This window comes from Arvicola amphibius, chromosome 11, assembly GCF_903992535.2.
Source record: "Arvicola amphibius chromosome 11, mArvAmp1.2, whole genome shotgun sequence".
Classification (NCBI taxonomy): Eukaryota; Metazoa; Chordata; class Mammalia; order Rodentia; family Cricetidae; genus Arvicola; species Arvicola amphibius.
In genome coordinates this window covers 44980628-45002881 of record NC_052057.2, presented here as the reverse complement: position 1 = coordinate 45002881, position 22254 = coordinate 44980628, and the positions used below count along the sequence as shown (strand labels likewise).

Sequence of the window (22254 nt, the reverse complement as noted above, 5' to 3'; positions counted from 1 at the left end):
AGTTGAACCCATTTATATTAAGGAATATTAATAACCAGTGACTGCTAGGTCCTGTTATTTTAGTTTTTGTTATTGGTGATATTATTGTATGTGTTTTTCCCTTCTTTAGCATTTTCTGCTGTGAGATCATCTATTGTCTGTGTTTTTGTGGATGTAGCTAACTTCCTTGGGTTGGAGTTTTCCTTCTAGTACTTTGTGCAGGACTGGGTTTGTGACTAGGTATTGCTTAAATTTGGTTATGCCATGGAATATCTTGTTTTGTCTGTCTATGCTGATTGAAAGTTTTGCTGGGTAGAGTAGCCTGAGCTGGCATTTGTGTTCTCTTAGTGTCCACATAACGCTTGACCAGGGCCTTGTAGCTTTCATTGTTTCCATTGAGAAGTCAGGTATAATTCTGATTGGAAGTATATGTCTTTATATAGGAAACATATGCCTTTATATGTTACTTGGCCTTTTTCCTTTGCAGCTCTTAATTTTCTTTCTTTATTCTGTATGTTTGGTGCTTTGATTATTATGTGGTGAGAGGGGACTTTTTTTTGATCCAGTCTGTTTGGTGTTCTGTGAGCTTCTTGTATCTTCATATACATATCTTTCTTAAGGCTGGGAAAGTTTTCTTTTATGATTTTGTTTAATATATTTTCTGTGCCTTTGAGCTGGAGTTCTTCTCCTTCTTCTACCCCTATTATTCTTAAATTTGATCTTTTCATGGTATTCCATATTTCCTGGATGTTTTATGGTAAACTTTTGTTAGATTTAATGTTTTCTTTGACTGATGAGTCTATTTCCTCTATTGTATCTCCAATGCTTGAGATTCTCTCTTCCATCTCTTGTATTCTGTTGTTTATGCTTGCATTTGTGGTTCCTGATCGTTTTCTCATATTTTCTGTTTCCAGAATTTCCTTGGTTTGTGTTTTGTTTATTGTCTCTATTTTGGTTTTCAAGTCTTGAATTGTTTCTTTCATATGTTTGATTGCTTTTTCTTGGTTTCTTTAAGATATTTATTGATTTCTTCCATTTTTTGTCTTTTCCTCCATTTCTTTGAGAGATTTTTTTTCATTTCCTCTTTAAGAGCCTAAAACATTCTCCTAAAGTTATTTTTTAGGTAATTTTCTTCTGCTTCATTTATATTTGGTTGTTCAAGTCTTGCTGTTAGGGCCACTAGTTTTTATTGGTATTCTGTTGCTCTTTGTGGTATTGAGTGCGTTCTTACCTTGTCTACCTATCTTTTCCTCTGACTGGTATAGTTGGGGCTGTCTGTGTCTCTGGTGATCAATCTTCCAAGTGCCAGTGGATCCAAGGCTCAGATGGCTGTTCGTTGTGGTGCAGTCAGGGCCATGGTTCCAGTCACCTGGAGGTCATTCCGTGTTCCTGGAGGTTGCTCATCGCTCCCTGGGATTGCTGCGCAATACTAGGGGTCATTTGGGCCTGCTCCCAGGGAGGTTCCTTGCTTGGCCCTGCTTCTGCTGAGGTACCTGCCTTGGGCCTACTCTGACAGAGGTTGCTGGCTCAGGCCTGTTCTGGCAGAGGTTGCTGGCTTGGGCCTGCTCCAGCGGAGGTGGCTGTCTTGGGCTGCTCCCTTGGAGGTCTTTGAGTGGTTCCTGGTTCCACAGAGGTTTCTAGCTCAGGCCTGCTCTCTAGGTGGTCCCTTGTACCTGCTCCTGTGGAGATCACTGCCTTTGGCCTGCTCTGGAGGAGGCCATTGGCTCAGGTCTGTTCTTGTTCTTGCAGATATCTGCTGCTTAGACCTGTACTCAGTGGTGTGGGAAAATTGTCTGTAATTTGTCAATCATGTTTTAAATAAACGCTGATTGGCCAGGCAGGAAGTATAGGCGGGAAAACCAGACAGGAAGTAGAGGTGATGCAATGAGAACAGGAGAATTCTGGGAAGGAGGAAGCTGATTCCTCCCACTTCTGCCCAGACCACCGAAGCAGCAGGATGCATTTGCCCCACTGAAAAAGGTACTGAGCCACATGGCTATATAGATCAGAATAACTGGTTAATAAAAGCTGCAAGAGCTAATAAGTAGCCTGACCTAATGGGCCAATCAACTTTATAACTTATAGAGATCTCTGTGTGATTTTCTTTGGGGCTTGCCAGCTGTGGGATACTGGGCGGGACAGAAATCCCAACAAGCAGGGCAGGCCCTGCTCATGTTACAACCCATGGAGGTTCCTGGCTTGGACCTGATCCTACAGATGTCCCTGGCTTGGGCCTGTTCCTGGGGAGGTCCCTGGCTCGGGCCTGCTCCCTCAGCGGTCACTACAGTGTCCCTGCTTTTGTGGAGGTCACTGCCTCAGGCCTGCTGACTCCCTCAGTGGTTACTCCCTTGTACCTGCACCTGTGGAGGTCGCTCTAGACTTAAGTATCTTGCTTTTAGGATATTTGTTGCTAATCTCTCCCATAAAATTACTGCAAGTTCTTTGCCATTGTTCATTTTCTTCCTACAATGGGGCAATTTCAATTACATTAGTAAAAAGGTACCACAATTTCTGTTAGGTCAATTCCTGCTAAATGACAAAGTCTCATTTTCCCTTTCAGAACCAATCCAGAAACCTCTACATAGATCTTTAATTTTTTACTTTGTTTGTGTGCTAAAGATCCATTATAAGATATTATCTTCTCTCTGCATACAAATTCCTGTAGGAGAATGAGTAAAAGGTAGTACGACTAGAATATAACCAAGTTCTGGATCCAAGTGATCCACATGTACATCCTGTAATTTCTTTTCTACCAGAGTCCATTCTCTCTAGCCTCAGATGATAATTTTCTTGGAATATTTAAGTCCTTATCACTTTGTAAGGATTGAAATAAATTATGTAGCTCTTGAGTAGTTGATCCAATTGTGGGGCATAGAAAATCAATATCTCCCAGCAATTTTTGAAAACCATTAAGGGTTTGTAATAGATTTCTGCTAATTGGTATTAAATTCTGTGGTCAAATTTTCTGTAAATCTATCTTATAGTCTAGATAATTAATAGAATCTTCTCTTTATGTTTTTCAAGAGCAATTTATAATCCCCAGCAAAGAAAAATTCTTTTTACTTCATCAAACATTTTTAAGGTATCTGTGTGTCAGTAAGATATGATTCATTTAATGATCGATTTTAGATTGAGGAAGCTGCTTATGAATTATTTCCAATGGCTGTTATACAAAATTCTGATGAGTGGTGGAGCTGTTTAATATTCCTTGTGAAAGAATTTTCTACTGATTCTTTTAAACAGGTTGAACATTATTATAATTAGGCACTGTGAATGCAAATTTTTCTTTTTTATTTTCTTACAAAGGTAGAGTAAAAAAGCAGCCTTTAAAATCAATTACTATAATAAGACTATCACTTAGGTAATAAAGAAGGCAAGGGAATTCCAGGCTGTAAGAAGCCCATTGACAGAATTACCTTATTTATTACTCTTAAACTGTTAATATTTTCCATTTTCCAGATTTCTTTTTAATAACAAATAAAGGGAAATTCCAAGGACTGGTCAATTCTTCAATATGTTGAACATTTAGCTGCTCCTGAACTATCTGTCCTAGTACCTATAATTTTTAGGATTCTAAAGGTCATTGTTCCACCCACACAGGTTTGTTAGCTGGGGAAGTTGATATCTTTGGAAGACCGACTGCTGTTGGGCCCTGCGTGTGTACAACCTGAATGGTCTGCGGCTGTTCCTAATAATACCGTTTAATATTTTCCTCTGAAGTATTCTTTATTTTATGGCTTGTTTCTGAGATCGGATGAACATTAATCTGTGTTTTCCACTGCTGCAACAAATCATATCCCCATAAGTTCGTGGTTATATTAGCCACATTATGGCTTTAATTTTTCTATATGTCCTTCCGTCCCTACACACTCAACCCATCTTACACTTTGCTTTACCTGAGAAAAATTTCCAATCCCTAGAAGCTGAATATTTACCTCTTGAGGAGGTCAATCAAAATGCCAAGGTTTTGGTGAAATTATTACTACATCTTTCTCTATGTCTAGTAAGCCTTCAATTGCAATGCCATTTATTTGTATTTTTAGTTTTTGTCTAAGATCATTTATAGCCATTTGCCAAATACTTATTTTCTGGTCTCCCCTGAAGTTTTTGTTTTATCTGCTGAAGCTGTTTTGTTCTTGATTATATTGAGGCATTAAATTACAATGGACATTAAGTCTTTTCATTGCTCTGTGGATGAGGTTCTCTAATGCTGGCAGGGAACTTTTGAATCAAATTGATCTGGGGGCCTGCAGGAGGCCCCTATGGTATTTCCCGATGGCAAGGGGTTACCTTGCCTGTTCCTTGTGGATCTTCACTCATTTGTTCAATGGTGGCCTTTGCTACACCTTCTGCATACTCCAGAAGGCTGGGCCCTTCTATTTGGATTCTCTCCAGAAACAAACAAACAAACAAACAAACAAACAAACAAACATCGTTTCTAGGAACACCTTGCCTATAATCCCTTTTCAGATGATCTTCCTTGCCACAATTAAAAGAGCTTGACATTTTTTTTAAACCTTTTAGAAATTACTTTTCCTATTAGAGTAGCATCATAAATGTGAGATCCACTATCAACTATTTCTAATGCATTCATCTACTGGTGTTGACCTTGCCTTTAAAGGTCTAATTAAACTTTTGCATTCTGAATTAGCACTTTCAAACGTCAAGCATTTTCAAAAAGTCAGTTAATATTTGTCTTACTTCTGGATATGATACTATTCTACTCCCAACTGAATGTGGCAGGAGGGCTTGCTTGTTATTCCCACTGCCCGGCTAGCATACACCTGAAATAACCACACAGAAACTGTATTAATTAAATCACTGCTTGGCCCATTAGCTCTAACTTCTTATTGGCTAACTCTTACATCTGAACCCATTTTTAGTAATCTTTGAATTGCCATGTGGCAGTGGCTTACTGGTAAAGATTCAGCGTGTCTAACTCTGACTGCTCCATGGTGTCTCTCTGGCTCCACCTTTCTTTCAGCATTCAGTTTAGTTTTCCTCGCCTACCTAAGTTCTGCCCTGTCAACAGGCCAAGGCCGTTTCTTTATTCATTAATTGTAAAGACGGCACACAGAGGGGACTCCCACATCAACTGAAGTTAATCTTTGCAAAAAAAAATTAATGAAGTCTTCTTTTGGGCCTTGTAAATGACCTAAAAGGTTGTATATCAACTTTCCCCCAAGCATTTAAGGCTGCTAAATGATATAGCACCAAGTTGTGATCATCAAATTCAAGTTGCACTTGCAATTCAGCATTCTTCCACCAACTTTCACTAAAAAACTGATCTTGGATAATAAATATCAAATACCTTTAGCCCTATTCTGTTGTTCTATGGCCCCAGCTTCCACTTTCCAGTATGTTGTCCATTGTGACTGAGGACCAGCTTCCAATATTGCTGTAGCTGAATTGTTCCCGTCCTGCAGGATAATTCTATTCTGAGTTTCCCACAAATTTTAACATTGCTTCAGATAGGGTGAATGCATACCATATGAAATGACTCCTTCCTTAAATCTCCTCAAACCTAATATATCTATAAGATTCCACTTAACTTCTTGATGACCTCGAGGGTGACTGTCATCTCTTGGTAGTTCTTATATAGTAACTGAATAAATTCAAGTTGGTTTCCTGTTAACCTGGGTCACCCTTCTTCAGTTTCAGTATGCAGTGGCACAGTAGGTTCTTGTCTAAGTTTCTCTGTTTCTGAGAATTCTTGTTTTCATTTACAAGTCTTTCTAAGGTTTATATTATACCAATCCACCTTTCATATTTGGAACAGTTATCAAACTACTTTTTATATTTGACACAAACACACTATGGCTAGTTAGGATAAAATATGAATTCACAGACTGATATTAAATATAAGCAGTATTATGTCAATTTTAGTTAAGTCCTTTATCTTTTCATTTCCTGCTTCTATTTTTAAGTCATCTAAAGCAGTAGTATACAGGGTTCGAATGCCCTGTAGTATGATATTTCCCATCCTTAACATAGGAAAAAATTTTCCTTTTAATACTACTTTACTCTCTCCTTAAGGATTTCCCAGGTATCTTACCAAATCTGATGACTTCTTGGTTTGTCTGCTGCTGACAGAATTTCTCTTTCCCTGTGGTTGAGTTGAGTTGGATACCAAATGTCATTTTTAGCTAAGTCTCTATTGTTCTATTTTTATCAATAAAGACTAGGAAGCCAGATGCTGGGGTGAAAACCTGCTAGCTCAGAGAGACAGAGAAAGTACCCAACTGCTTCCTCCTCTAACACTGTTCCAGAAAAGGAGCTTTTTAAATAGAGAGGGACAGCCTAAGATTTTCAGACAATCACCCTTAATATATCCAGTAACTTTACAGGAATTGCCAAATGGCAAAGACTCTTACAGATAACTGGATTCCTGTGCCATCGTTAGATTTAAGGAGATTCAAGGAAACAATAGTCTCATATGGCATGCATTCACCTTTTGTGAAGCAAATGTTAAACTCATGTTCAGTTTGTAATAATTATCCATAAAGACTGGACAGAATTAGTTAAAGACGTTTCAGAACCTGGTCCACAGTTGCAATGAAGTACCTGATTCAGAGAAAAACTTAAGATGATTGAACAGCGGAGTAAAGCTAGAGGTATGGAAATCTTCCAAGATCAAATATTTGGAGAAGGAGACTATGCTACTATAGAAAGGTAATCTGTATATGATGACCACACCCTGGATTTATGCAGCACAGCAGCTTTGAATGCTTGTGAAATACTGGAGAAATAGGAAAGAAAAGGGAGTTATTTACTAAAGTTATACAGGGCCCAAAGGAGGCCTTTATGAATTTCTTACAAACATTGACTTCAGCAAGAAGAAGAATACCAAATTCAGAAGCTAGACAAATAATAATTGAATATCTGACATTTGAAAATGCCAATTCTCTATGCAAAGGGTAATTAGGACATCAAAGGCAAGGTCAGCACCTTTGGAGGAATGGATCAGAGATACAATTAATACTGAATCTCATTGCCATGATGATGCTTAGATAGGAGAGTGATTTCCAGAGGTTTGAAGAAAACCCAAAATGTGAAGTATTTCAATTGTGGCAAATAAGGACAGGGATTGTAAACAAGGCATTCCCAGAAACAATGTTTTTTCAGAGCATAATCCTTTCAGATCACCCCTCCCTTCTGGACTGTGCAGGTGTGGCAAAGACAGGCATTGGACTAATGAATGTAGTCAACCAAGGGATATTCAAAGTAATCTTTTGCCATTAGGAAACTCCATGAGGGGCCTCTCACTGGACCCTATGCCAAATCTGGTTCAGTCATTTCCTGCCATCATAGAGGAAACTCCTTCCTAGAGCAATTAAAATACCTAGTGCCTATTATAAGAAATCATACTGATCTGGATAATAGAACAGTTACAGAAGAGAGAACAACAACAAGAACAAAAAAAAAAACCCAGGAGAAACATAAAGCAAACTTCTATAAATGAGCAAAGACTAAAATTAAAAATATGAATAAATGATGTTGTCATTGAAAGCCTTGGTGACACAGATGTGAAGGTAAAAATAATTTCACCAGAATCTTCACATTCAAATTGGTCTCTTCAGGATGTAAATGTTCAGATTTTAAGGATCAGAACTTTATCTCAGGTAAAACACAGTATGAGATGAGTCAAATGTATAGGGACAGAAGGACAGAGAGGGGTATAAAAACCATATGTGGCTAACATAGCATGAATTTGTCAGGACGTGATTTATTATAGCAATGCAATACTCAGGTTGGCATTCTCCCAAAGTTAGAAATAAACCATAAATTAACATATGTTTCTGGGAAAAATATTACAAGATATTATAAAGAACAGACCTTGATCGTTCAGGTTGTACAAGAACAGGGCACAACAACTGCTGATCTTCCAAAGGCACCAACAGCCCTACCTTTAAAATGGTTGACAGAAAAACCTGTGTGGGTTGCACAATGGCCTTTAACAACAGAGAAACTGCAGGTTTTAGCTAGTACGGGAGCTACTAAATGCTCAGCATATTGAAGAATCAACCAGACCTTAGAATTCTGTATTCATTGTTAAAAAGAAATCTGGGAAATGGAGACTGATGACAGATCTAAGAGCTATTAATAAGGTGATTAAGCCAATGGACTCACTACACTCTGGCATTCCTTTGCCTTCCCTATTGCCTAAAGGATGGCCTCTTATAATTATTGATTTAAAAGACTGCTTCTTCACTATACCTTTATAAGAAAAAGAGAGAAAAATTGCCTTCACGGTGCCTATGTATTGGCACTTAGCATGCTAAGGGATATCAATGAAAGGTTTTCCCACAGGGAATGTTAAATAGTCTCACCCTGTGCCAATATTTTGTAAGTCAGTCATTGAAAATGATATGTAATTGATTTCCTCAATCTATAGTTTACCATTATATGGATGACTTTAGAAAAAATGTTTGAAGAAGTAAAGACAATTTTGCCTTGTTGGGAATTACAAATTATTCCTGAAAAAAATACAAAGAGGAGATTCTATTTATTATTTAGGCTATAAAATAGATTTACACAAAATAAGACCCCAAAATGTTCAAATTAGTAAAGATTGATTGCAGACTTTTAATGACATTCAAAGATTGCTAGGAGACATTTTCCATCTATGGTACACTATTGGGATAAAACCTGATGAACTGATTTATTTAAACAAAACCTTAGACAGTGACAAGGACTTAAATAGTCCCAGGGAATTATCAGTTGAAGCTGAGAGAGAATTGACTTTGATAGAAGAGAAATTGCAGAATGTACTTAACTGCATTCAAGTCATATTACCCTCCAAACATTATCCTACCAGAATTTTAATGGGGAGGGAAGATATTATATTAGACTGGATTTTTTTAACCACATGAACTGAGTGAAAAACTAAAAATTTATGTGGAAAAGGTCTCTAGGTTAATTCTAAAAATAAAATCGAGACTTTGTCTATTAGTAGAAATAGACCCAATAGAAATTATAGTATGTTTTAATAATGATGAACTTGACAAATTATCAGAAGAGAGTGAACCCTGGTAAGGAGAGATTAACATAAAAAGAGAATTCAACTTATAAAAAGAACTAACTGAATCTTTCTCCACATTGTATGGGAAACACCAATATCTGGAGCCCCTACATTCTATACTGGATGCAAATAAATCAGGAAAGGCAGGTTATAAATCAGAAAATTTAAGTAAAGTGGATCAAAACTCTTATGATTCTGCCTAAAAGTCAGAATTATATGCTATTCTCATGGTACTAACACAGTTACTCTCAACACAGTTACTGATTTTCAATATGCAGAAAGAGTTGTTTTGCATATTGAAACCATTGAATTTATACCAGATGACAAAGAATTGTCTTTGTCATTTATTTAGGCACAAGATTCAATCAGCAATAGGAATCACCCCAAATATCTAACACACATTCAATCCCATACGGGTCTGCCAGGTTCTCTAGTGCAAAGTAGTGTAATCCCAGTCCAATTAAAAATTAAATCTGGTTTTGGAATTGGAGTGTGGCTCTTTCCTTCTCTAAATCCGAGCAAGCTTGTTAAAATAATACCCAAAATCTCTGTCTCATGTCAGAAGAGCCACCTGATATGGGGCAGAAGAAAAACAATATTGAAGGACTATTTTATTGATAGTAATCTCATAATCCTTAGGTTCCATTTTGAGTCTCAAAGTTTTTCTTTTCTTTTTTGCTTTTTTATTAAGAATTTTTTTTTTTTTTGGTTTTTTCGAGACAGAGTTTCTCTGTGGCTTTGGAGCCTGTCCTGGAACTAGCTCTTGTAGACCAGGCTGGCCTCAAACTCACAGAGATCCGTCTGCCTCTGCCTCCCGAGTGCTGGGATTAAAGGCGTGCGCCACCACCGCCCGGCTAAGAATTTTTTTAATACAATCTTTTCTCATTTTACATAGTTATCCCCATTCCCACTCCATTCCCCTTCTCCCATCCCACACTTCTCCCTCCATCCCCATCCACTCCTCAGAAAGGGTAAGGCTTCCCATGGAGATTCAACAAAGCCTGACACCACTTCAAGGCAAGACCAAGGCCCTCCCTGCTCAAGACTGAAAGGTATCCCTTCAAAGAGAATGTGCTCCAAGACACCAGTTCAAGCACTAGGGATAAATCCTGGCCCCACTGCCAATGGCCCCACAGACTACCCAACACTCAACAACTGTCCCCTACATTCAGTGGGCCTAGTTTGGTTCTACATAGGTTCCCCCGCTATCAGTCTGGAGTCAGTGAGCTCTCACTAGCTCAGGTCAGCTATTTCTGAGGGTATCAACATTGTGGTCTTGATTTCTTTGCTCATAGTATCACTCCTCCTTCTCTTAGACTGGTCTCTGGTAGCTCAGTACAGTGCTTCACTGTGGATCTCTGCGTCTGCTTCTATCAGTTGCTGGATGAAGGCTCTATGATGACAATTAAGGTAGTCATCAATCTGACTACAGGGGAAGGGCAGTTCAGGTGCCCACTCTACTATAGCTTAGGGTCTTAGCTGGGGTCATCCTTGTGGATTCTTGGGAATTTCCCTAGTGCCCTGTTTCTTGCTAGCCCTTTGATGATTCCTTCAATCAAGATATCTCTTTCCTTTCTCTCCCTTGCTGACCCTCTCCCTTCTTGAGCAACCCATCCCCTCATATTCTCCTCCTCTCTCCCCTTTCCCCCTCTTTCTTCTCTTTCACCCTCCCTTCTCCCTGCTCATACTCCCATTTTCTTTTCAGGAAATCTTGTCTGTTTCCCCTTCTCAGGGGGAATCCATGTATGTCTCTCTTAGGGTTCTCCTTTTTACCTAGTTTCTCTGGGGTCATGGACTATATAGGCTTGCTATCCTTTGCTTTATATCTAATAGCCACTTATGAGTGAGTACATACCAAGTTTGTTGTCCTGGGTCTGGATTATCTCACTCAGGATTTTTTCTAGATTCATTCATTTGCCTACAAATGTCAAGATGCCACTGCTTTTGTACCGCTGAGTAGTAAGTACTCCATTGTGTAAATGTATTACATTTTCTTTTTTTTTTTTTTTAATTTTTTTTAATTTTTTTTATATTTAAAAATTTCCATCTCCTTCCCTCCTCCTCCCCCCTCCCTCCCCTCCTTCTCCCCCTTCTCTCCCCTCCTTCTCCCCCTTCCCTCCCCTCCCCTCCACCCATACCTCCCCTCCCTCCCTCTCAAGGCCAAGGAGCCATCAGGGTTCCCCACTCTATGCTAAGACCAAGGTCCTCCCAACTCCCCCCAGGTCCAGGAAGGTGATCGACCAAGCTGAGAAGGCTCCCACAGAGCCCGTCCATGAAGAACAATCAGAGCCCAGAGCCATTGTCCTTTGCTTCTCAGTCAGCCCCCGCTGTTGGCCACCCTCAGAGAGACGGGTTTGGTCGCATGATCCATCAGTCCCATTCCAACTGGAGTTGGTGATCTCCCATTAGTTCTGTCCCACCGTTTCCATGAGTGAACGCACCCCTCTCGTTCCTGACTTTCTCCCTCATGTTCTCGCTCCTTCTGCTCCTCATCGGGACCTTGGGAGCTCAGTCCAGTGCTCCAATGTGGGGCTCAGTCATCTTCCCCATCTGTCGCCAGCTGGAGGTTCCCTCACGGTCCTGACTTTCTTTCTCATGTTCTCTCTCCTTCTGCTCCTCATCAGGACCTTGGGAGCTCAGTCCGGTGCTCCAAGGTGGGGTTCTGTCATTTTCTTCATCTATCTTCAGGTGGAGATTCTATGGTGATATGCAAGAAATTCATCAGTATGGCTATAGGAACTGGCCTTTTCAGGCTCCCTCTCCTCAGCTGCCCAAGGAACTAACTGGGGGCGTCTCCCTGGAAACCTGGGAACCCCTCTAGGGTCAAGTCTCTTGACAACCCTCAGGTAGCTCCTTAAATTAAGATATATGCTTCCCTGCTCTCATATCCACCCTTCCTATATCCCAAGCACCCCATTCCTCCGAGCTCCCCCCGCTCTCCCCTTCACACTTTTCTCTCCCCATCTTCCCTTGGCCCAGTCTTGCCCAACCCTCAAGTTCCCAATTTTGCCTGGCGATCGTGTCTACTTCCAATATCCAGGAGGATTACTATATCTTTTTTGGGAGTTCACCTTCTTATTATCTTCTCAAGGATCCCAAACTTATAGGCTCGATGTCCTTTAATCATGGCTAGAAACCGAATATGAGTGAGTACATCCCATGTTCATCTTTATGGGTCTGGGTTACCTCACTCAGAATAGTGTTTTCTATTTCCATCCATTTGCCTGCAAAATTCAAGATGTCATTGTTTTTTACCGCTGAGTAGTATTCTAGCATGTATATATTCCACAGTTTCTTCATCCATTCTTCCACTGAAGGGCATCTAGGCTGTCTCCAGGATCTGGCTATTACAAATAATGCTGCTATGAACATAGATGAGCATATGCTTTTGTTGTATGATTGGGCATCTCTTGGGTAGATTCCCAATAGTGGAATTGCTGGGTCCTGGGGTAGGTTGATCCCGAATTTCCTGAGAAACCGCCACACTGCTTTCCAAAGTGGTTGCACAAGTTTGCATTCCCACCAGCAATGGATGAGTGTGCCCCTTACCCCACAACCTCTCCAGCAAAGGTTATTATTGGTGTTTTGGATTTTAGCCAATCTGACAGGTGTAAGATGATATCTCAAAGTTGTTTTGATTTGCATTTCCCTGATAGCTAGGGAGGTTGAGCATGACCTTAAGTGTCTTTTGGCCATTCGAACTTCTTCTGTTGAGAATTCTCTGTTCAGTTCAGCGCCCCATTTTTTAATTGGGTTAATTGGCATTTTACCGTCTAGTCTCTTGAGTTCCTTATATATTTTAGAGATCAGACCTTTGTCAGTTGCAGGGTTGGTGAAGATCTTTTCCCAGTCAGTAGGCTGCCTTTGTGTCTTAGTGACAATGTCCTTTGCTTTACAGAAGCTGCTCAACTTCAGGAGGTCCCATTTATTCTATGTTGCCCTTAAAGTCTGTGCAGCTGGGGTTATGCATAGGAAACGGTTCCCTGTGCCCATTTGTTGTAGAGTACTTCCCACTTTCTCCTCTATCAAGCTCAGTGTGTTCAAATTAATATTGAGGTCTTTAATCCATTTGGACTTGAGTTTTGTGCATGGTGATAGATATGGATCTACTTTCATTCTTCTACAGGTTGACATCCAGTTATGCCAGCACCATTTGTTGAAGATGCCCTCTTTCTTCCATTGTGTACTTTTGGCTCCTTTATCAAAAATCAGGTGTTCATAGGTTTGTGGTTTAAGATCCGGGTCTTCTATACGATTCCATTGGTCAACTTCTCTGTTCTTATGCCAATACCAAGCCGTTTTCAATACTGTAGCTCTGTAATAGAGTTTGAAGTCAGGGATGGTAATGCCTCCAGAAGTACCTTTATTGTATAAGATGTTTTTGGCTATCCTGGGTTTCTTGTTTTTCCATATATAGTTGATTATTGTCCTCTCAATCTCTGTGAAGAATTTTAATGGGACCTTGATTGGGATTGCATTGAATCTATAGATTGCTTTTGGTAGAATTGCCATTTTTACTATGTTGATCCTCCCAATCCACGAGCAGGGGAGATCCTTCCATTTTCTGGTATCCTCTTCAATTTCTTTCTTCAAAGACTTAAAGTTCTTGTCAAATAAATCCTTCACTTCCTTGGTTAGCGATACTCCCAGATATCTTATGCTATTTGTGGCTATTGTGAAAGCTGATACTTCTCTGATTTCCCTCTCTGCTTCCTTATCCTTTGTGTATAGGAGGGCGACTGATTTTTTGGAGTTGATCTTGTATCCTGCCACGTTACTGAAGGAGTTTATCAGCTGTAGGAGTTCTTTGGTGGAGTTTTTGGGGTCGCTTATGTATACTATCATATCATCTGCAAATAATGAAAGTTTAGCTTCTTCCTTTCCAAATTGAATCCCCTTGATTCCCTTATGTTGTCTTATTGCTATTGCTAGAACTTCAAGCACTATATTGAAGAGATAAGGAGAGAGTGGACAGCCTTGTCGTGTTCCTGAATTTAGTGGGATAGCCTTGAGTTTCTCTCCGTTTAATTTGATGTTAGCTGTCGGCTTGCTGTAAATAGCTTTTATTATATTTAGGAATGATCCTTGTATCCCTAATCTCTCCAAGACCTTTATCATAAAAGGGTGCTGAATTTTGTCAAATGCTTTTTCAGCATCTAATGAGATGACCATATGGTTTTTTTCCTTCAGTTTGTTTATATGATGGATTACATTAATAGATTTTCGTATGTTGAACCAGCCCTGCATCTCTGGGATGAAGCCTACTTGATCGTAATGGATAATTTTTCTAATGTGTTCTTGGATTCGGTTTGCCAGTATTTTATTGAGAATTTTTGCGTCAATGTTCATAAGTGAGATTGGCCTGTAATTCTCTTTCTTGGTTGAGTCTTTGTGTGGTTTAGGTATCAGGGTAACTGTAGCTTCATAGAAGGAATTTGGCAGTGACTCTTGTGTTTCTATATTATGAAATACCTTAAGGAGTATAGGTATTAGGTCTTCTTGGAAGTTCTGGTAGAATTCCGCATTGAAACCATCTGGTCCTGGGCTCTTTTTGGTAGGGAGGTTTCTGATAACAGTTTCTAATTCTTCGCGACTAACAGGACGATTTAGAGCATTTACCTGGTCCTGGTTTAACTTTGGTATATGGTATTTATCTAAAAAACTGTCCATTTCTTTTACATTTTCCAATTTTGTGGCATACAGGCTTTTGTAGTAAGATCTAATGATTTTCTGAATTTCCTCTGTGTCTGTGGTTATGTCCCCCTTTTCATTTCTGATCTTGTTAATTTGCGTGTTCTCCCTCTGCCGTTTGATTAGTTTGGCTAAGGGTTTGTCAATCTTGTTGATTTTCTCCAAGAACCAGCTTCTTGTTTCATTGATTCTTTGGATTGTTTTCTGTGTTTCTATTTTGTTGATTTCTGCCCTCAGTTTGATTATTTCCAGTCTTCTACTTCTCCTAGGTGAGTCTGCTTCTTTTTTTTCCAGAGCTTTCAGGTGTGCTGTTAAGTCACCAATGAGTGCTTTCTCCGTTTTCTTTAAGTGGGCACTTAGTGCTATGAACTTTCCTCTTAGCACTGCTTTCATTGTGTCCCATAGGTTTGAGTATGTTGTGTCTTTGTTTTCATTAAATTCAAGAAAGACTTTAATTTCTTTCTTTATTTCTTCCTTGACCCAGGTGTGGGTCAGTAGTTGACTGTTCAGTTTCCATGCGTTTGTGGGCCTTCTGGGGGTAGCATTGTTGTTGAATTCTAATTTTAATCCATGGTGATCCGATAAGACACAGGTGGTTACTAATATTTTTTTGTAATTGTGGAAGTTTGCTTTGTTACCAAGTATATGGTCAATTTTCGAAAAGGTTCCATGAGCCGCAGAGAAGAAGGTATATTCTTTCCTATTTGGGTGGAATGTTCTATAGATGTCTGTTAAGTCCATTTGGTTCATTACCTCCATTAAGTCTTTCAATTCTCTGTTAGGTTTCTGTCTGATTGACCTGTCCATTGGTGAGAGAGGAGTGTTGAAGTCTCCAACTATTAGTGTGTGTGGTTTGATGGCTGCCTTGAGTTCTAGAAGTGTTTCTTTTACATAAGTGGGAGCTTTTATATTAGGGGCACAGATATTCAGGATTGAGACTTCATTCTGAAGGATTTTTCCTGTTACGAGTATAAAGTGTCCCTTTCCATCTCTTCTGATTGATTTTAGTTTGAAGTCAACTTTGTTGGAAATTAGTATGGCCACGCCCGCTTGTTTCTTAGGGCCATTTGCTTGATAAACCTTTTCCCAACCCTTTACTCTGAGTAGGTGCCTGTCTTTGTGGTTGAGGTGTGTTTCTTGTAAACAGCAAAATGTTGGATTCTGTTTTCGTATCCAGTCTCTTAGCCTGTGCCTTTTTATAGGTGAATTGAGTCCATTGATATTAAGTGATATTAATGACCAGTGGTTGTTAACTTCAGTCATTTTTAGTAGTAGAGTTTGTGTGTTTCCCTTCTTCTAGTTGTGTTGGTGAAGGGTCGCTAGATGCCTGAGTTATTGTCGGCGTTGTTGGACTCCTTGGTTTGTGATTTTCCTTCTATTACTTTCTGCAAGGCTGGATTTGTGGCTGCGTATTGTTTAAATCTGTTTTTGTCCTGGAATATCTTGTTTTCTCCATCAATGGTGAATGCAAGCTTTGCTGGGTATAATAGTCTAGGCTTGCATCCATGTTCCCTAAGTGTCTGTAGCACATCTATCCAAGCTCTTCTGGCTTTCATGGTTTCCATTGAGAAATCAGGTGTAATTCTGATAGGTTTCCCTTTATATGTTACTTGACCTTTTTCCTTTGCAGCTCTTAATATCTGTTCTTTATTCTGTATGTTTTGTGTTTTGATTATTATATGGCGTGGGGATGCTTTCTTTTGATCCAGTCTATTTGGTGTTCTGTAGGCTTCTTGTACCTTCATAGGAACATCCTTCTTTAGGTTGGGGAAGTTTTCTTCTATAATTTTGTTGAATATGTTTTCTGGGCCTTTGAGTTGTAATTCTTCTCCTTCTTCTACCCCAATTATTCTTAGGTTTGGTCTTTTCATGGTGTCCCCGATTTCCTGAATGTTTTGTGTTAAGAATTTGTTAGATTTGTTTAGTTCTTTAATCTGTGAGTTTATTTCCTCTATAGTATCTTCAGAGTCCGAGATTCTTTCTTCCATCTCTTGTATTCAGTTGGAAATACTTGTCTCTGAAGTTTCTGTTCGTTTACTCAGAGTTTCCATTTCCAGTCGTCCCTCAGATTGTGTTTTCTTCAATACCTCCATTTCATTTATCAGGTCTTGTACTGTTTCCCTTACCTGTTTGATTGCTTTTTCTTGTTTTTCTTGTTTTTCTTGGGTATCTTTGAGAGATTTATTTATTTCGTCTACCTTTTTGTTTGTCATCTCCATTTCTTTATGGCAGTTTTTTACCTCCTGTTTAAGGTCCTCTATTATTTTCATAAAGTACTGTTTAATGTCGGTTTCTTCTAGATCTTCTGGGGTAGGGTGTTCAATTCTTGTTGTTTCGGGATGTCTGGCTTGTGGTGATGTCATGTTGCCTTTCATGTTGTTGGAGGAGCTCCTGCATTGGCGCCTGCCCATCTATTCCCCAAAGAACGATGGATCCTCCTGCAGACTGTCAGGTCCCCTTGCAGGCTAAGCAGCTCTCAGACAAAGGCCTACCTTGCTCCGGGCAGTCAAATGAAGGAGGGGACCTCCGACCGGCCTGGGTGCACTCAATTCCAGGTCCCCAGAGCCCAAACAGGCTGAGCTGTGGGATTATGTGGCCCCAAAGACGGGAGGATGAGGCAGGGGGAGGGGGGGAGGATTCTGGGTGCAAGCTGGGAAGGGACAGGAAGAGAGAGGCAGTATCCGGGGAGAATAACCCCTGCAGGAAGAGCAGGAAGTGTGCTGGTGGCAGGGGGAGTTGTGGAGAGTCGGTGGTCCCTCTCCGGGCAGCTGCCGCGGTTCGGGCACTCACTCCTCACTCACCCCAAAGAACGATGGATCCTCCTGCAGACTGTCAGGTCCCCTTGCAGGCTAAGCAGCTCTCAGACAAAGGCCTACCTTGCTCCGGGCAGTCAAATGAAGGAGGGGACCTCCCACCGGCCTGGGTGCACTCAATTCCAGGTCCCCAGAGCCCAAACAGGCTGAGCTGTGGGATTTTGTGGCCCCAAAGACGGGAGGATGAGGCAGGGGGAGGGGGGGAGGATTCTGGGTGCAAGCTGGGAAGGGACAGGAAGAGAGAGGCAGTATCCGGGGAGAATGACCCCTGCAGGAAGAGCAGGAAGTGTGCTGGTGGCAGGGGGAGTTGTGGAGAGTCGGTGGTCCCTCTCCGGGCAGCTGCCGCGGTTCGGGCACTCACTCCTCACTCACCCCAGAGAACGATGGATCCTTCTGCAGACTGTCAGGTCCCCTTGCAGGCCAAGCAGCTCTCAGACAAAGGCCTACCTTGCTCCGGGCAGTCAAATGAAGGAAGGGACCTCCCACCGGACTGGGTGCACTCAATTCCAGGTCCCCAGAGCCCAAACAGGCTGAGCTGTGGGATTTTGTGGCCCCAAAGACGGGAGGATGAGGAAGGGGGAGGGGGGGAGGATTCTGGGTGCAAGCTGGGAAGGGACAGGAAGAGAGAGGCAGTATCCGGGGAGAATGACCCCTGCAGGAAGAGCAGGAAGTGTGCTGGTGGCAGGGGGAGTTGTGGAGAGTCGGTGGTCCCTCTCCGGGCAGCTGCCGTGGTTCGGGCACTCACTCCTCACTCACCCCAAAGAACAATGGATCCTCCTGCAGACTGTCAGGTCCCGTTGCAGGCTAAGCAGCTCTCAGACAAAGGCCTACCTTGCTCCGGGCAGTCAAATGAAGGAGGGGACCTCCCACCGGCCTGGGTGCACTCAATTCCAGGTCCCCAGAGCCCAAACAGGCTGAGCTGTGGGATTTTGTGGCCCCAAAGACGGGAGGATGAGGCAGGGGGAGGGGGGGAGGATTCTGGGTGCAAGCTGGGAAGGGACAGGAAGAGAGAGGCAGTATCCGGGGAGAATAACCCCTGCAGGAAGAGCAGGAAGTGTGCTGGTGGCAGGGGGAGTTGTGGAGAGTCGGTGGTCCCTCTCCGGGCAGCTGCCGCGGTTTGGGCACTCACTCCTCACTCACCCCAGAGAACAATGGATCCTCCTGCAGACTGTCAGGTCCCCTTGCAGGCCAAGCAGCTCTCAGACAAAGGCCTACCTTGCTCCGGGCAGTCAAATGAAGGAAGGGACCTCCCACCGGACTGGGTGCACTCAATTCCAGGTCCCCAGAGCCCAAACAGGCTGAGCTGTGGGATTTTGTGGCCCCAAAGACGGGAGGATGAGGAAGGGGGAGGGGGGGAGGATTCTGGGTGCAAGCTGGGAAGGGACAGGGAGAGAGAGGCGGTATCCGGGGAGAATAACCCCTGCAGGAAGAGCAGCTATTACATTTTCTTTATCTGTTCATTGGTTGAGGAGCACCTAGGTTGTTTCCAGGTTCTGGCTATTATGAATAATGCTGTAATGAACACAGTTGAGCAGATGTCCTTGGTATGAGTGTGCATCCTTTGGTTATATCCACAAGAATGGTATTGCTGGGTCTTGAGGTAGTTTGATTCCTAATTTTCTGAGAAACCACCACATTGATTTCCAAAGTGGCTGTACAAGTTTGCACTCCCACCTGCAATAGAGGCGTATTCCTCTTACTCTGCATTCTCTCCAGCATAAGCTATCTTTGGTGTTTTTTATCTTAGTCATTCTGACAAGTATGAGATGGTATCTCAGAGTCATTTGCATTTGCATTTTTCTGATGGCTAAGGATGATGAGCAATTCCTTAAGTGTCTTTCAGCCATTTGTAATTCTTCTGTTGAAAATTCTGTTTAGATCTGTACACCATTTTTTATTGGATTATTAGGTAATTTGATATCTAATTTCTTGAGTTCTTTATATATTTTGGAGATCAGTCTTCTGTCCGATGTTAGGTTAGTGAAGATCTTTTTTCATTTTAGGGTGCCATTTTGTCTATTTACTGTGTCCTTTGTCTTATGGGAACGTCTCAGTTTCAGGAAGTCCTATTTATTAATTGTTGCTCTCAGTGCCTGTGCTACTGGTGTTATATTTAGGAAGTTATCTCCTATGCCCATGCATTCAAGGTTACTTTCCACAGTCTCTTCAGTGAGGTTCAATGTGACTGGATTTATGTTGAGGTCTTTGATCCATTTGTATTTAAGTTTTGTGCATGGGGATAGATATGGATCTATTTGCATTATTCTACATGTTAATATCCAGTTATGCCAGCACCATTTATTTGTTGAAGATGCTTTCTTTTTTCCATTATATAATTTTAGCTTCTTTGTCAAAAATTAGGTGTTCATAGGTGCGTGGATTAATATCAGGGTCTTCAATTCGATTCTATTAGTCCACCTGTCTTTTTTTATGCCAATACCAAGCTGTTCTTTTTTTTGAGGGGTGCAATGAACTTTATTAATGGTATTCAAGAGAGTAGGGCTCCCTAAGCCCCTCCTGCTATTCTGGGGGTCTGGGATGGAAACTGTGAGGGAGATGCTCAGTGTCAAGGGTTGAGTTAGGACAGGGACTGCTCAGCAGCCGAGGGCCTCTCTCTTGCTTTGTCCTTGCTGGGATGGGTGGTCAGGGCAGGCAGGCTTCTTACACCTTGGAGGCCATGTAGGTCATGAGGTCCACCACTCTGTTGCTGTAGCCAAATTCATTGTCGTACCAGGAAATGAGCTTCACAAAGTTGTCATTGAGAGCAATGCCAGCCCCAGCATCGAAGGTGGAGGAGTGGGAGTCACTGTTAAAGTCACAGGAGACAACCTGGTCCTCAGTGTAGCCCAGGATGCCCTTTAGTGGGCCCTCAGATGCCTGCTTCACCACCTTCTTGATGTCATCATACTTGGCAGCTTTCTCCAGGCGGCATGTCAGATCCACGACGGACACATTGGGGGTAGGAACACGGAAGGCCATGCCCATGAGCTTCCCATTCAGCTCTGGGATGACTTTGCCCACAGCCTTGGCAGCGCCAGTGGATGCAGGGATGATGTTCTGGGCAGCGCCACGGCCGTCTTGCCACAGCTTCCCAGAGGGGCCGTCCACAGTCTTCTGGGTGGTCGTGATGGCATGGACTGTGGTCATGAGCCCTTCCACGATGCCAAAGTTGTCATGGATGGCCTTGGCCAAGGGGGCCAAGCAGTTAGTGGTGCAGGAAGCATTGCTGACAATCTTGAGGGAATTGTCATACTTGTCATGGTTCACACCCATCACAAACATGGGAGCATCCGCAGAAGGGGCGGAGATGATGACCCTTTTGGCCCCACCCTTCAAGTGGGCCCCAGCCTTCTCCATGGTGGTGAAGACACCGGTCGACTCCACAACATACTCGCCGGCATCACCCCATTTGATGTTGGCGGGATCTCGCTCCTGGAAGATGGTGATGGCCTTCCTGTTGATGACGAGCTTCCTGTTCTCAGCCTTGACTGTGCCTTTGAACTTGCCATGAGTGGAGTCATAGTGGAACATGTAGACCATGTAGTTGAGGTCGATGAAAGGGTCATTGATGGCAACAACGTCCACTTTGCCAGAAGTGAAGGCAGCCCTGGTAACCAGGCGTCCAATACAGCCAAATCTGTTCACTCCGACCTTCACCATCGTGTCTCTGGAATGAGGCTGGCACTGCACGAAAAGAAATGGCTGTCTCTAGAACAGGGAGGAGCAGAGTCCAAGCTGTTCTTAATACTTGTAGCTCTATAATAGAGCTTGATGTTAGGGATGGTAATGGCTCAGGAATTCCTTTATTATAGAGGATTGTTTTAACTACTCTAGCTTTTTTGTTTTTCCTTATGAAGCTGAGTATTGTTTTTTTCAAGATCTTTGAAGAATTATACTGGGATTTTGATGGGAATTACACTGAATCTGTGGATTACTTTTGGTAGGATTGCCATTTTTACTATTTAATCCTACCAACCCATGAGCATGGGAGATCTTTCCATTTTCTAATCTCTTCTTCAATTTCTTTCTTCAAAGACTTAAAAATCTTGCCATACAGGTTTTTCACCTGTTTGGTTAGAGTTAGCCCAAGAAATTTTATATTATTTGTGGTTATTGTAAAGGGTGTTGTTTCTCTGATTTCTTTTTTCAGCCCACTTATCATCTGTCTGTAGGAGGACTACTGATTTTTTTTTTTTTTTGCGTTAATCTTGGATCCAGCAACACGACTAAAAGTGTTAATGAGTTGTAGAAGTCCCTTGTTAGAATTTTTTGGGTCACTTGTGTAAACTATCACATCATCTGCAAATAGTGACAGTGTGACTTCTTTTTTTCCAATCTGTATCCCCTTGATCTCCTTTTGTTTTCTTATTGCTCTAGCTAGGACTTCAAGAACTATGTTGAATAGAGGAGGAGAGAGTGGACAGCCTTGTCTTGTTCCTGGTTTTAGGGCAATTGCTTTGAGTTTCTCTCCATTTAATTTGATGTTGGCTGTTGAATTGCTGTATATTGCCCTTATTATGTTTAGAAGCATTCCTTGTATCCCTGCTCTCTCTAAGACCTTTATCATGAAGGGGTGTGTTGGATTTTGTCAAATGCCTTTTCAGCATCTAATGAGAGGATCACATGATTTTTTTCTTTCAGTTTATTTCTATGGTGGATTACACTGATTTTCGTATGTTGAACCATCCCTGCATCTCTAGGATGAATCCTACTTGATCATGGTGGATGGTTTTTTTGGTGTATTCCATT

At 41.7% G+C, this 22254-nt stretch overlaps 1 protein-coding gene across 1 annotated transcript; it reads right to left on the bottom strand.

Moving 5' to 3' along the window:
• Window positions 1–20030: 20030 nt before the first annotated feature.
• On the bottom strand, window positions 20031–21165 carry LOC119826257 (glyceraldehyde-3-phosphate dehydrogenase-like). Its single transcript, XM_038347405.1, has one exon. It carries the CDS (start codon window positions 21163–21165, stop codon window positions 20167–20169), a length of 999 nt encoding a protein of 332 aa, XP_038203333.1. The 3' UTR covers window positions 20031–20166.
• Window positions 21166–22254: the final 1089 nt, after the last annotated feature.